Source organism: Sinocyclocheilus anshuiensis, unplaced genomic scaffold (assembly GCF_001515605.1).
Source record: "Sinocyclocheilus anshuiensis isolate Anshui unplaced genomic scaffold, SAMN03320099.WGS_v1.1 scaffold336, whole genome shotgun sequence".
Taxonomy (NCBI): domain Eukaryota; kingdom Metazoa; phylum Chordata; class Actinopteri; order Cypriniformes; family Cyprinidae; genus Sinocyclocheilus; species Sinocyclocheilus anshuiensis.
In genome coordinates this window covers 282,173-296,736 of record NW_015555712.1, presented here as the reverse complement: position 1 = coordinate 296,736, position 14,564 = coordinate 282,173, and the positions used below count along the sequence as shown (strand labels likewise).

Below are 14,564 nucleotides of genomic sequence, written 5' to 3'. Positions count from 1 at the left end.
AGCGTTAGTTCTGGCAGGTCACGTGAGTCAAGCTTGCATCAGCTGATTCTCAGCTGATCACATCTACCTATAGGAATACGACACCTATCGCAGCATTCCTATATAAGCTCTATTCAGTATTATTCTGCAGCTTTTCAGCTTGCTCAGGAGCAAATTACCCTCCTCCATCCCCAGCTCCTCCTTTCGCCACAGTCAGGACTTGGCTTTCTGATATTCCTTGCTAATCGGACTCCTTTATCTTGAATAAAGTGTTACACTTAAATATTAAGTACATTAATGATATCTGCCTTGTTCTGTTCTGTTAATCCTAGGGGGGTTATTCATGACAGGCTGCATGGATGGGTAGGGAGGTTTTTGCCCAGAACAGAACCATACCGCCAAACCAAACTTTATGCTAAGTATCTATCATTTTGACGATAGTGGTCCTGACAGAAATGTATTTTAAGTGCAGTTTCTTGTTCTTAAAAATGCCTAAATGGCTATAGTTATTTTATCTTGCTACACTTTTGTAATTAATCATAACACTACTATAAAAATGGTTGTCGAATCTCTTGGCATAAGCAGTGACAAAAATATATTTTACATTTTAGTGATTTTCCTGCATATAATTTTTAGCAGATTATTTTGTAATTCATGACTGTTCAATCCATAAACTATTGGATTCAGAAGTGGGGGCACTAGAAAAATTAGCATTCCCATAATCTTTTACAGATTGGCGTTTACATTTGAGAACCTGTGTGACTATAGAAAATAGAAAAAGATCTACATACTTTAACTCAATCAGTACATTAAATTTGAGGCTACTGCAAATATTAATAATATGAAATACTTACCCTGGCATATATTTGCTAGGCCATTGAGACTTTTTTTTTTTTACGAACGCCAGACCATTTCATCACCTTAAAATGTCTGATTGATGAGACCTATGGGAGAGACTATTAATGGCCTCTAGTTTTGTTTTGTCACTTATAATAAACCCTTTGATAATAAACCTCTAGTGCTTCAAGAAAATTCACCAGTTATCCAACAGCCTAACTACAAACACTGTTGCTAATAAAACCTTGGGGATTTATGTCTCACAGCCTATTCTTGCAAGTGTTCTCAATCTCAATCATTTTTTAATCATACACTCTTAAAAATAAAGGTGCTTCACGATGCCATAGAAGAACCTTTTTGTCTAAATGGTTCCATAAAGAACCTTTAACATCTGAAGAACCTTTCTGTTTCACAAAAGGTTCTTTGTGGCGAAAGAAGGTTCTTCAGATAACAAAAAATTAAGAAAGAGATGGTTCTTTAAAGAACCTTTTGACTGAATGGATCTTCTATAGCATCGCTTCAAGAACCTTTTGAAGCACCTTTATTTTTAAGAGTGTAACCAAAACTTCTTAAACAACTGAGGCTTTCTTACCTAGAGAACACTTTTTTTACAGTTTAGATTTTATTAAATATTTCTATCATGAACAAAGACATGTCATTGTCAGACCTTCAGTTAACAAATTTGGTTGTAATGAGAATGCAGAGCATGAACAAATTTAGTGAGAGTCACTGAACTATCTCGGTTACATATCTATAATTCTGTATCAATAACCCCATTTTACTGCACATTTTGGACATCTCCTTTCTATAACAGACTGATTCAATTAATATTTTTTTTAGTACATTAGCATAGAGCTCCCTGACCTTGATTTGGGAGTGTCAAATTAGTTAGACACATTAAATGTGCCATAATGTGAAACACAGGTCTATAGGAATCCAGAATTCTCTAGACCAGTGGTTCTCAAACCTCTCCATAAAGTACCCCCAGCACTGCACATTTTGTGTCTCCCTATATCTGACAAACCCACTTCAGGTCTTGCAGTCTCCACTAATGAGCTGATGAGTTGAATCAGGTGTGATAGATGAGGGAGACATACGAAATATGCAGGGCTGGGGGTACGCCAGGACAGGTTTGAGAACCACTGCTCTAGACTTATGTCAATGTACCATGAAAACACTGACCCTACTGGGACTAGAGACCAGAGAGGAAACATATTAATTAAGTCTGTGAAACATTGGTCAAGGGAAAGCTGCGGTGAGTTGATTAAGACTGTAGAGACCAAGGGCCTGAATTAAGTGAATTAAGCCTCAGGTCACTTTAAATGCTGTAGAGTTACTGGTAGCATAGCCCAGGTTGCCCCTACTGGTGGAGTCTGTAACTACACCTACCCCTACAACAATTAAAAATTGCCATGTGCTTTGATGAAATGCTTTGTTTTATTCATAACTGACTTTTGGAGTGGCTTCTTAGTAACAGTGTAAAACAAACGGTGTTTCCTGTCTGCTGCAAGGAGTCATACAGAGGGATCAGTCACATGATTGACTCAAAAGATGTTAGTGATTATGAAGTAAAGCATTCAAGACATTTACCAGACCATGTCTGCAACTGAGTTGAATAGGAATGCAAACAAATTGCCCTGTCGAAGTACATTAGACCTCTGTGAGTGGAACTAATTGTTTCTAAATGTTAAAGTCATGTGCATTTATACAGTAAGTGCTGCATGTAGGCTTGTAAAAAGTCTTATTTTATGGAATTTCTGAAAAAAAATAATGAACATTTGGATCATTTCAAGTATTGTAGGGAGGATCGTTTTACAAGGAAAAGCAATACATGACTTCATTAAGTCATTTTCTGCAGTATTTTCAGTAAACCTCTTGAGTGAATTAGAGTCCAGGGAACACAATAATTGGCCCTCTTGGATCTCTTGGCCTGCATTGTTTTGTTGTTACTGTATCTGTTTGCAGCAAGATTATTGCCATAACTGTTCCGTATGACTGTATGGCATTTCTAACATACAAAAAATTGCAATGTACAAACAAAAGTATGAAAATAAAACCATTTAATAATATAAACTAGCAACAACACTGTGTAACATCATCACTTGACTTGAAAATGTGTGCCTCAAACTATTCAAACATTCAAATTATTAAAACAATTCAAATGTTCAGCCTAACAGTCATAAAGGGCGAATCATAAAATATAAAAATACAAAAAAAAAGTATTTTGGGTTGTACATTAATTCATCATTTGTGGTGATGTTTTCAATCATTGTCAAACGTCTAATCTTCAGTCACATTTTCTCAACAAAACATACGCCTATTTAGTTCAGATTATTATTTTGACAATCTTTTGCTTATTAAAATATTAAAAATTACGACATTTATACAATTTTAAAACCCTTTTGTAATGTAATATTGTGGAATGGAATATCTTGCATTGATTAATATTCAACAATAATGAGGTGAGTATTATCTCATTCTTCAGCGTCCTCTAGCGGCAGTAGTTTGCTATTACAAGTTAGTTTTTGGTCAGGTTACTGGTGATTGTCTTGGGTTCACTCTTTTTTTTTTTCTTGCCTGTTAATATGAATTTCATGAAGTTTATAACTTTTTTGTTTTTGTTTTTACTTTTTTAGTGATTAGCTTGTTCTGACACTACAATAACATCATGTTGGGTGGTTGGTACATTTACATAATTCATGGACAGCTTTGTGTCTTCAGAATTTAGCAGAAATCAATATATGCTTCTGTATGCCATGCCTATCACCCTTGTTGTCACTACTACAGGCCTGCAACTTTAAGAAACAGGTAATGGCCACGTTGTAATCTGAGCAAGGCTTGAATAAATTATGGAGCAGTATCTGGGTTCACTATTGCCACGGTTGTTGCTGTTTGCATTTCCAAGGGCAGAAACCAGCTGAACAAAGATAATCAAGCTGAAAGACGTTTAAACAGCATCCTGCTATTAATAAACCTAAGGATGAATCCTGAGTAGTAAGTAGTTTTGGCTATCAAGATTGCTTGTCTACATTATTGCGGTGCTAGTTTTTTTGTTTACAGTAAATTGTGTTGCTAACCGTCGACAGACTTTTTTAAGTTGCAATGAATAGAGGAGGCCTCTAATTTGTGCCATTAATATTAGTATTATCAATTTTGCCCAAAAATAATAGGTAAATAAAAATGCAGCTTAAATTGAGCATGAATGCCAGTACAGTAACATGTTAGTAATATTATAATGTTTTTCTCAGTGACTACCTGTTCAAGTTGCTCCTGATTGGGGACTCTGGTGTGGGAAAGTCATGTTTACTTCTACGGTTTGCTGTAAGCTAAATATTTTACCCATAAAATTTTCTGTTTAAAAGTTCTTCAGTGAATCATTTCAAGTAGTTGACCCAAAAAATGTAAATTCTTTCTATTATTTACTCACTATCATGATGTTTCAAATCTATGTGCCGGTTGTTTTTATCAATGTAAAACAAAATGGATTTATTTCTTTTTTTAAGAATCTGTTATGGAAGAAACGAGTTGATAATTCTGTTGATGACACAATTATTCTAACAGGATGACACCTATACAGAGAGCTACATCAGCACTATTGGAGTAGATTTTAAAATCAGAACTATCGAAATGGAGGGGAAGACTGTTAAACTGCAGATTGTGAGTATAGATAGGATTACACACATTTATATACATTTATATTCAGACTTAGTTAGCTGGTTTGTGTCAGGCATGTTGCTTTTTTTTGTTTCATCTACTTGTTAGATCGGTTTTAAACAAACGCTTGTGGAACAAGATGTTTAAAATCTAATTATTTTTGTAAAGTGACAAAAACTGATAATTTGCTGATTAACTGACTAACCACCAGTCACTTAAGTGTTGGCAAAAAGGCCCTAAATGCTTGGCGGAAGAATTATATACTCATTTTTTGCAAACAACACGTGTTATGCTTTTTTGTAACATTTTTTCATGTTTCTCTGTCCTGAAGTGGGATACAGCAGGGCAAGAGCGATTTAGAACAATAACATCCAGCTATTATCGAGGGGCACATGGGATTATAATTGTCTATGATGTCACAGAGCAGGTAAAACTTTTAAATATTGCAAAATGTTATAACATTTTGGGTATAGAGAATGTTTAAAGTACTTTGCTTTTACAGGAGTCTTTCAACAATGTGAAGCAATGGTTAGAAGAAATTGATCGCTACGCCTGTGAAAATGTCTCCAAGTTGTTAGTCGGTAATAAGAGTGACCTTGCTTCAAAAAAGGTGGTAGACTTTACCACAGCAAAGGTAAGCCCTCTGCTAATGCAAACTTATGGTAAAGTCTGTTCTACAGAAATGGCAGATCCAAGCAAATATTTTAACTTTCATTTGCACTGTTTACAGGAATTTGCTGAGTCACTCAAAATCCCATTCCTGGAGACAAGTGCCAAGAACGCAAACAACGTAGAGAAGGCATTTTTAACAATGGCCTCTGAAATCCAGAAGAGGATCGGGACGGACAGCGTCCAGAATGAAGCTGTTAAAATGGGATCCAAAATAAACAGTGCCCCCTTATGGCCTGGTGGAGAGAAGTCAGTGGCTGAGGAGGTCAGCTCTTGTTGTTAGTGCTCAGTATCTTTTAAATTCAGGGTAATATAAGGTAATATTTGTTTATCATTTTATGTGTTTCTCTTTTTCCTTTTTCTTTCTAAATGTAAAATAAGCCATTGATTTAATGTTTCCATGTTCTAATGAGCTAATGAAAGTGGTACATGCCTTTTCTGTAAATCATTTTCTGATCAAGCATGCATTGTTCTATGTTAAGTGCTCTTTTCTCTTTTTGGTGATGGACAAAACCTATTAGCATACACAACCGTTTAAAAGTTAGGGGTTGGTCAAATGTCCTATTCTTAAAAGAATCAATACTATGAAATCTAAGAGAAGTTCAGCTTAAAATATATTTACTTTTCAATTTCTCAAAAAATAAAAATGTATATACAATAAAAAGTAAGCTTTTTCTGAATGTCAAGCAATCTCTCACTGTGCATTGCATATATAGAAGCATTTGCACTGCATACGAATCTAAATAAACACTCAGATCAACCTAATGTGTAAGTATTACATGCGCAGATAAAGCACTGGCCCAAGAGTTGTTGTGCATGACATTACATTATGTCTCAGTGTCACGAAGAAATAAATAATCATGGTCATTATCTCATGGATCTCATTAGTGGAAAAAAAAAAAGGCAAGTAATAATACAATTAAGGATGTAATATACATAATGTGATGGTCATATTTGGACATTTAGCTGAATATATAATATTCATTTTTATGACATTTCAAATTTTTTGAAAGGTGCGCATTTTGATTTATAATAAAAGCTCTAAAAGGGTTCAACTTTTTTAGGTCAAGCATTGCAAGCATTTGAATCAATCAAAAAATGGCACTGAACGTTACCACACAACAAAACAACTCAACTCAAAACAAGCTCAGCTGACAAGATCACAACATAATATTCAATCACTAAAGGTTTTAGGCCTGTTTCACATATCCTGTGGGCTCATTTTGAGCTAAACACTCAAAATTATTTATTGGGTTACTACAATGTAGGAGAAAGACTCTAAAACACAATGCGATGCTTAATTCAAAATACAAGTGAAACACCTATCAAAAATCAATACAGAAAATTCCCTCATATTAACACAGTACACTGGGCTGAATTTTTACAGAATTTTTTACATTAAGTCAGTTTACATTAAGTATTTCCTTTAAAAACAAGTGTCTTTTTTCAAACAAATAGGTCGCGCCATCATTTTATGTTGCTCTAATTCAAAAGCTTCTATTTCAAAAGATTATGTTGATAAGAAGTTATTCTGTTTTCTGCTGATTTCAGCATGTAGTGTTCCAAAAGTTGACTTTCAGTGCTTCTTCTTGGACGCAGAACTGCCAAATGCATTGTGAAAGCTGTTACTTGTTAATATGGTCAGGGTGTGTGAAACGGGCCTCAAACTGAAATTTACAATGAGCTTATATAACAAGAGAAAATAAAAACCATCAATAGACATTACAACTAGGACTTTTTGCCAGTAAATCTAGCCATGTTGGCTAATTTCAGCCTCATGCGTTCCCTCTTTGGATTCCTCTTTGAGGTGCATTCAAGAGTAGAGTCAGTCTCAAAGGAAATGGCTGGGCCATGTGAAAGCAAAGCCATTCTCGTCTTTTCCTCAGACAAGGTGGTTGTGGGGGACTGCAGGACCAGCCTGCTCCGCATTGAGTGTCTGAGGCGTAGCAGCAAAGGGTTGCGTTGAGAATACAGCTCCCTCTCTGGCCTGATGCACAGGAAGCAGGCAGCACACAACATGCGGAAAATGTAGATCCATCCGAGGTAGTGAAGCTCCACTATGTTCAGGAGAAAACAACCCAGGCTAATGCTAAACATAAAATTAAGGAAAATGGTCTTTTCAGTGGCCCGCGACACAAAACAATCAGTCCGTGTCGGACAAGGGTACGTTTCGCATCTAAACAAATGAGGCACCTCAAATCCAAACAGGTAGTACTGACCGACAAGAAACATGATCTCTAGGACGGAGCGGATCAAGATGTGAACAATATAGATGAGGAGAACCTGACTGGAGAGTGTGGTTGGATCCTTGCTGACCTCACCAAAATCATCCTGCAGGAGACTTTGCTCCACGCTTTCTTCATCCTGACCACTCCATTCTTCTCCCTGGTGTCCATATCCCAGTCTGACACCGTCCCCTTCCAGCTGCCCAGAATAGTCTCCCACGGAGTGCTTAGCCGCTGCCTGGACCCTCTCTGTCTCCAGTTTCTCATCTTTGGTGATTTTGTGCAGCACGTAGATGATGTAGAAGATGGAAGGTGTTGAGACCAGCACAATCTGGAAGACCCAGAAGCGCAAATGTGAGACAGGGGCAAAAGTGTCGTAGCAGACGTTGTTGCAGCCCGGCTGCAGTGTATTGCAGGTAAACTTGGACTGCTCGTCGCTGTACACGGCGTCTCCAACAAGGATCACCAGCAGGATGCGAAAGATCAGAAGCACCGTCAGCCAGATCTTACCGATGACTGTCGAATGATTCTGAACCTCTTTTAGAAAGCGGCCCAGAATTGACCAGTCCCCCATTTTTTAATCTGGAGAAATACGGAAATAGTGGAAAGGCAAAGATTTTCTGTTATGTTGTTATCTAGTATATTATATAACATTTTATTTCTTGAAAGAATAGTTTACCCAAAAATTACAATTTGCAGAAAATTTACTCACCCTCAGGTCATCCAAGATGTAGATGAGTGTATTTCTTTATCTGAACAGACTTGGAGAAATTTAACATCACTGCATCATCATTACATCACTTGCTAACTAACGGATCCTCTGCAGTGAATGGGTGCTGTCAGAATAAGAGTTCAAATAGTTGATAAAAACAATATAGTCTACAACATGACTCCAGTTCATCAATCAATATTTTGTGAAGTGAAAAACTGTTTGTAAGAAACAAATCCACTTTAAACCGTAAGTATTTTCTCCAAATCTGTTCCGATGAAGAAACTCACCTACATCTTGAATGTCCTAAGGCTATAATTTTCAGCAAATTTCCATTTTTGTGTGAACTATTCCTTTAAGAAAGTTAAATAATCTACACTTTAGCCAAATTAAAAACAATATTTTAGAAAATTTCCATTTCTGATGCCAATATGTTGATTTATGTTCATTTAAGTTCTTCATCATGCATGTTTCATGCTTTAAATGTATTTAAGGTTAATCTAATTGCTTGATTATTTGTGTCATCTACATTGAGGTGAATTTAGGTAAATTTGGACACTTTTTGCCATTTAGGTGACTGGGGAAAAATATCTCAATTATCCTGAATTATCCTTATATCCTCCTTACAGTCGTTTTTTAATTTGGTAGGACAATAAAATGGCTCACTCATTTAATGAAATTGTACAACATCATGACCAATACATTGATTAATATAATAAAACAGACAAGAAAAAACACTTACCTCTGGATAATTTGTCTACAAAAATGACAAAATGTGCAAAAAATAAAATTTGCATTTGAAAAAAAGGTCTGTTTGTCATCAGGAAAAGACCTCAGTGTGTGAGCTGGGGGAAATGGGCTGACCACAGGCATCTATCCAAACCCTCATTGTACAGTATTCAGACAAAGAGTCCCAATGTACAATGTCACAAAGATTTAAAAAATACAGTGGGATGCAACATCTCTGAATGTCCCTGAACAGTCAAACAAATTGTTCAAAAGAACCTGCTGGAATGGAGAAACAATGCTAATTCATGAGAGATTTTGTCCTATACCTGCTCTGAGCGTGTGAAAGCTAATGAAATTATTTTCTGCATGATAAATAGTTAAACACAATATGAAAATAAACTTTTAATCTGTACTGACCCATTACACTCATCTTTTTCTTATTGAATTATTGTCAGGTAACTCAGGCTTCCTAATGTTGAAATATATTATAAACGCAACACAAAATGTCATCCTTTGGGTAAAAACAAGCAAAACAACAGTCTTTTAATATAATAATAATTAAATCATGAAAATCATAATTAGAGCTTTGGTAAAAATTTAATTCTGTGAAATCTTTTGAATTAAGAATATAAATATGCTTTAAAATATAGTTTTCAAGTGCAATACAGCAATTCAAAATCATAGTAATAAAAGGTTGATAACTTTAAAGTTACAGTTGCATCTGCTGTGCTAAAGAATGAAAATATGTCATATGCAATTAAGCAAAATAAAATACTGCAAACAAACAAAAGACAGACAGATGCATTTTACAGTTAACATTTTGCACATCGTCAGTGTTTTCACTAGGCTACCTCACCATCTGCCCCCGACACACAATATCCAGAGTAAAACATAATTTGCACCGCCTCGACATCTGTCTTGGTTACTCCATATACATGGTCTTGTTGAGATATATAGTTGAGTATCATCAGCATAACAGTGGAAACAAATCCCGTATTTTCTAATAATATTACCAAGGGCTAACATGTATACTGAAAATAGCAGAGGACCTAGGACAGATCCTTGTGGCACTCCATATTTTACTGGTGATAATTCAAGTGCAGTTTCTGTGCTATGGTGGGGCCTGAAACCTGACTGAAATTCTTCATAGAGATCATTTTTTGCAGGAAGTAGCAGAATTGAGCAGACACAACTTTTCCTAAAATTTTAGACATAAACGGAAGATTTGAAATGGGTCTGTTGAAGTATTATACGCTGTAGAATCTACATTTGCTATTTTATTTCTGATATTATCTTTTTTATCAGTGAAGAAATTCATAAAGTCATTACTGTGAGGGAATATTTAGATCGGGTGGTGTCTGGTTATTTGTTAATATACATAATCTTAATATTTTGCATTTGGTCCTCTCACTTAAAGGTGCAATAGGAGATCTTGGAAAATGCTAACTTTAGCCTGATAGCACTGAAAGCGAACGTCCCACCCTCCCTGCAATCGCCGTCCAAAGCCACGCCCCCTGAACGCATTTACGCTCACAGACCAGAGACAACATTACTACAATAGGCTACATCAGGTTCCCAATTCCAGCCCATGTTCCTAAGTGAAGTAAAGTTCAACGGATTTCCCCCGCTCAGGGAGTAGGGAGCAATGAACACTGTGTAGGGATCATATCGATCGGAACACAGTTCATGCACGTAGCTCACTTCTAACGAGCTGGTGCGAGGACTAGATTAACCGCTGGGCTACATCATGTGTCATTCACCTGTGAGAAATCTTTAAATGTACTACAATACCAGGAAGGAAGATCGGGTTGTTGATGTTTGTCCGCCATCCTCGCTGTGTCTGCAAAGCATGCGTGAATGCGCTGATGACGTATCCTGTCTGCGCGAACTGGGTGCGCAGAGGTATGCTAATACATACGTTGACAGGCAGGTAGGAAAGCATATTAAAACGCTCGGACCGAGCGTTTTGATTGGACGAACATTTCTTGATCCTACGCCTTCCACAGAATATATAAATACAGACAAATACATTTAGACCACTTAACTTAATGATTGCTATCGGGATGTGAAGAGACTTTCAACCAGCATAACAAAAAATGTTTCTGAAGACAATCACCTATTGCACCTTTAATGCACACCAAGACTGGATGTCTGTTTACTTTATAATTTGTTGTACATGTGTATTTCTCTGTTTGTATGTTTATTATATGTTCTTATATATTTCACACACACACATATATGTTTAATATTTATTATTGTATTTTATATATATTGGCCGATTATAAATATATTGTCTTAGTTAATGCAACAGCTTTAACTTGATTAAAAACTATAAATAAATAAATCAAATAATAATAAATAAATAAGACGTTTTTAAAATAAATGTGTAATGTTTTTGCATTTTTCAATAATTTTACTTTACGTCAGTTGCTTATGTAGTAGCCTACATATTCATTTAAACAATTTCCTGTTTATTAATACTTTCGACATCTTTGAAATTCAGTTTCGATTTGTCGTGTTAAAAGTCGTTTAATGATATAATGCATAAAGGTTTGATAAAAAATAAAAGGTATCGTTGCTCTAAAATGTGTTTGTGAGTGCAGCGCTGTGATGGAGTGAGCTGGCAGAATCTCAGCAGCAGCAACGCGTATATCAGATGAAATGGTTTGGCCCTCGGGGTTACAGGAAGTTGTAGCAGCTGCCATGTTTAGCTGCTTTGTTGTAGATTTCTTGTAGGTTTCCTGCAGATTTTTTTAAGTGTGGCAATGGAGCCGAGCTGGAGTTCATTTTTATTTCAGGTAAGCCAGCCGTTCGAAATAAATCCCAACCGCGCGGGAAAAATAGAAAATCGATCGGGACTCTTAAAAACAGCGCGAAGCACGGAGATTTGAGCTTTAAAAGCGGGATTTTAAGGCAGTAAAAACAATGGCAGCTAAGCTAGCTCACATTAGCCGCTAATGCTGCATCTCTCCCAGACTTCCAGCTGTGAACTATGAGGGAGACGTACAAGGGATTTCTTTCCCTCTTTTTCCCCTTCTCCTTCTCATTCACACTCTTTTTACGTGCTTTTTGCCTTTTTTATTTTAAGTTAAACATTTTTAGCTGACAGCTTATTCCTTAGTTTTGTGTACTCATTGATTTTGTTATGACACAATTTGGATGTTTTGATCAGACGCAACGTCCATGTCTGCGTATGTAATAATAGAATACGATGATTATGTGCATTTTTGGCACAGTTTTTTAATACTTAATTTTTCTTTCCCAATCGATCTCCATGATTCTCCTTAATTTCCTGTTTATTTTTATTTGTTGTTAACGCAGCTCCTTACTTTTATTGGAGGGAACATGGGGATAATGGCTGTTTCAAGATCTTCTCAGCTGCCTACCTAGCCATCATAATCGAACAGAACGTGCATATGATGAAAGCAAAAATACTGTAGAGGGTCTCTACTGTAGAACACTACTATGATACCCCAAAATTCACTCTTATGGTACTCTAAAATCTCACAGAACGTTTGTTGTTTAAGTTTGAAAGCACCTCTTAAATTTGGACTTATTTTCTTACTCCAACCTTAAAAAGGTGTTTTGCAGTTTAACATTGCTGTATGGTCAGCCCATGCTCATGCTGCTGACGTCTATTAAGCTTATGCATGTAATGATTGATGTTATTAAAGCATGCATTGCATTGGTATGTGAAGTGCAAATGTAACTTTTGCACTGATGCATGAGGAATCTGTGCATGTTTGCACTGAAATTTGAATGCTTAGGTTATTGCAGTTATTGACAGCATGCAACTCTTTTTACCGTTGATCTGATATGAGTTTATACTTTAAACTTAACATAAAGGTAACAAATGTTGTTCACCCTTATGGCAAATTCCTAATGTTCCCCATTTGCTGAATGATTCAGTGCCATTTTGTAGAGATCGACCAATGTTATTTTTTACAATGATATTGATAATGATTGTATTTGTTTATGTGTCTCATAATTGATATGTGGAATCAATTTTTAATGCATTTCTGAATTTCTGATTTTTGACACAAATGATCAGACTATATTTATGCAAAGTTGTTTTTTGCAGTCTTCACTTCATTTAACCATTAAGATTAAAATGTTATGTGATTTTCAGTTAGAATCAGTACATGAAATAAGTAGGTTACTTACTTTACCTGTGAAAACTGTTGTTTCCTGTTGAATGCATTGGAATTACTAGGTGCTATTCTTTAGAGATCCACCGAATGATGTAATTTACCAGTGGAACCATTTGTGGAACATTTATGCATTTGGCAGATGCTTTTATACAAAGCCACTTGCATTGCATTCAAAGTACACATTTTTATCAGTTCTTGCTTTCCTTGGGAATTAAACCCAAGAACATGGTGTTGCTAGCACTATGCTCTACTGTTTGAGCTACAGGAAAGCTAAAAAACGGAGTAGAAAAGTATAAGTATTGTTTTAAAAAATGATCAAACCAATTATTAAATGTAGTCAAGATATGTATGTTAAGTTCTTAGTATTATTATGAGTATAAGAAAGTAGTGACTCAAATCTTTTTTTATTAACTTTTCTCTTGGGAGAGAAAACATTTGAAGCGCTCTACTGCTCTAGGCTTTGTTCCAGAAAAGTTTCCTAAGATGCATTTACTTGGAAATAGAAGCAGACAATGTCCAAAATGTTGTTGGGAGTTCTTCAGTGTGTGCTTCATCATCATCAACATCATCTTAACACTTATTTTTAATTGGACACATACTGAAACAATTTTGCAATCAGCTCCAACATCAGATTCAGCCTTTTCTGTGAGCATAGATTCATTGTTAGACGCTGTCTGAAACTTTCTTGACCACATTATGCATGTTTGTCTACTGAAGGATCCTTAGAAGTTTCTGCACGCTGCTTATCTTGCATGCACCATTCATAATCCATGTTTGATTTTGTGCAAGCTTTACCTCAAATGCTGATCTAGATATTGTCAGTAGCGATCAGAATTCACTGGCCATTTAAGAGATAAACAACACAATGTTTGTTTCCTAAAATATTCCTCAAAGTTCTTCTAAAATGCCTCCCTAATATGGCTCTAGCTATGAAATCTTTACACTGTAATAAACTTACATCCGTTTTAAAACCACAAAATCAGTGATTTATTAAAACTGGTGTAAAAAAAAAAAAAGTGCTCAATTGTTCTGCTTGATTCCACCCATGTGATGAAGCATCTAATGAGACGACGGTCTAGCGCGTCACTCCTCATTGTTCTGCAGGCGTCTGAGGTTATTCATGAGCGAGGCATTGTCCGACTCCCAACAGGCATCTCCTAATCTGTCTGCAGCAGACAATAATCTGATTCACTGGCTTCTGAATCTGATTCTCTTGTTCTTGCCTTTGGTTTTTTGACAGATTACATGAGCAGATATGTTGATTTTGATGTCACAGATGTTTAATTTTGGCATTGTTATTAAGCTGTTTTTCTCTTATTTCACCAACAGGAATGGCTGTAATAGGCTTAAACAGATTTAACTGTGCATCTGCTGTCTTCACCGATCACTGTTAAAGTTTTGAGGCTTGCGCAGCAGATCAGAGTGTGTCAGTTTTATATCATATTATAAATTCCAAGTCCATTTTCCACATTATGACTAGGCCTGTCACGATAACAACTTTTTGTTGTGCGATATATTGCCCCAGAAATAATTGCGATAAGCGATATTGTCATTTTAAAGACCATTTTATGCCACTGAATATATAATCATAATGTAACAGCATAATAATAC

At 36.0% G+C, this 14,564-nt stretch overlaps 3 protein-coding genes across 3 annotated transcripts in view; 2 read left to right on the top strand and 1 right to left on the bottom strand.

The window, feature by feature from the left end:
- Positions 1-3,682: 3,682 nt before the first annotated feature.
- LOC107672095 (ras-related protein ORAB-1-like) lies at positions 3,683-5,422 on the top strand. Its single transcript, XM_016465182.1, has 6 exons — positions 3,683-3,810; positions 4,065-4,137; positions 4,378-4,473; positions 4,802-4,897; positions 4,973-5,104; positions 5,201-5,422. The coding sequence occupies exons 1-6, from the start codon at positions 3,797-3,799 to the stop codon at positions 5,420-5,422; spliced, it is 633 nt and encodes a 210-aa protein (XP_016320668.1). The 5' UTR covers positions 3,683-3,796.
- Positions 5,423-6,718: 1,296 nt separating this feature from the next.
- Positions 6,719-7,938, bottom strand: LOC107672102 (gap junction delta-2 protein-like). Its single transcript, XM_016465188.1, has one exon. The coding sequence runs from the start codon at positions 7,936-7,938 to the stop codon at positions 6,868-6,870; it is 1,071 nt and encodes a 356-aa protein (XP_016320674.1). The 3' UTR covers positions 6,719-6,867.
- A 3,493-nt stretch (positions 7,939-11,431) lies between these two features.
- The window catches only part of LOC107672112 (vascular endothelial zinc finger 1-like), a 17,377-nt gene continuing 14,244 nt past the window's right edge, over positions 11,432-14,564 (top strand). The window contains exon 1 of the mRNA XM_016465198.1: positions 11,432-11,600. Within this exon, the coding sequence (XP_016320684.1) occupies positions 11,568-11,600 (33 nt within the window). The 5' untranslated portion in view covers positions 11,432-11,567. The remainder of the gene's footprint in view (positions 11,601-14,564) is intronic.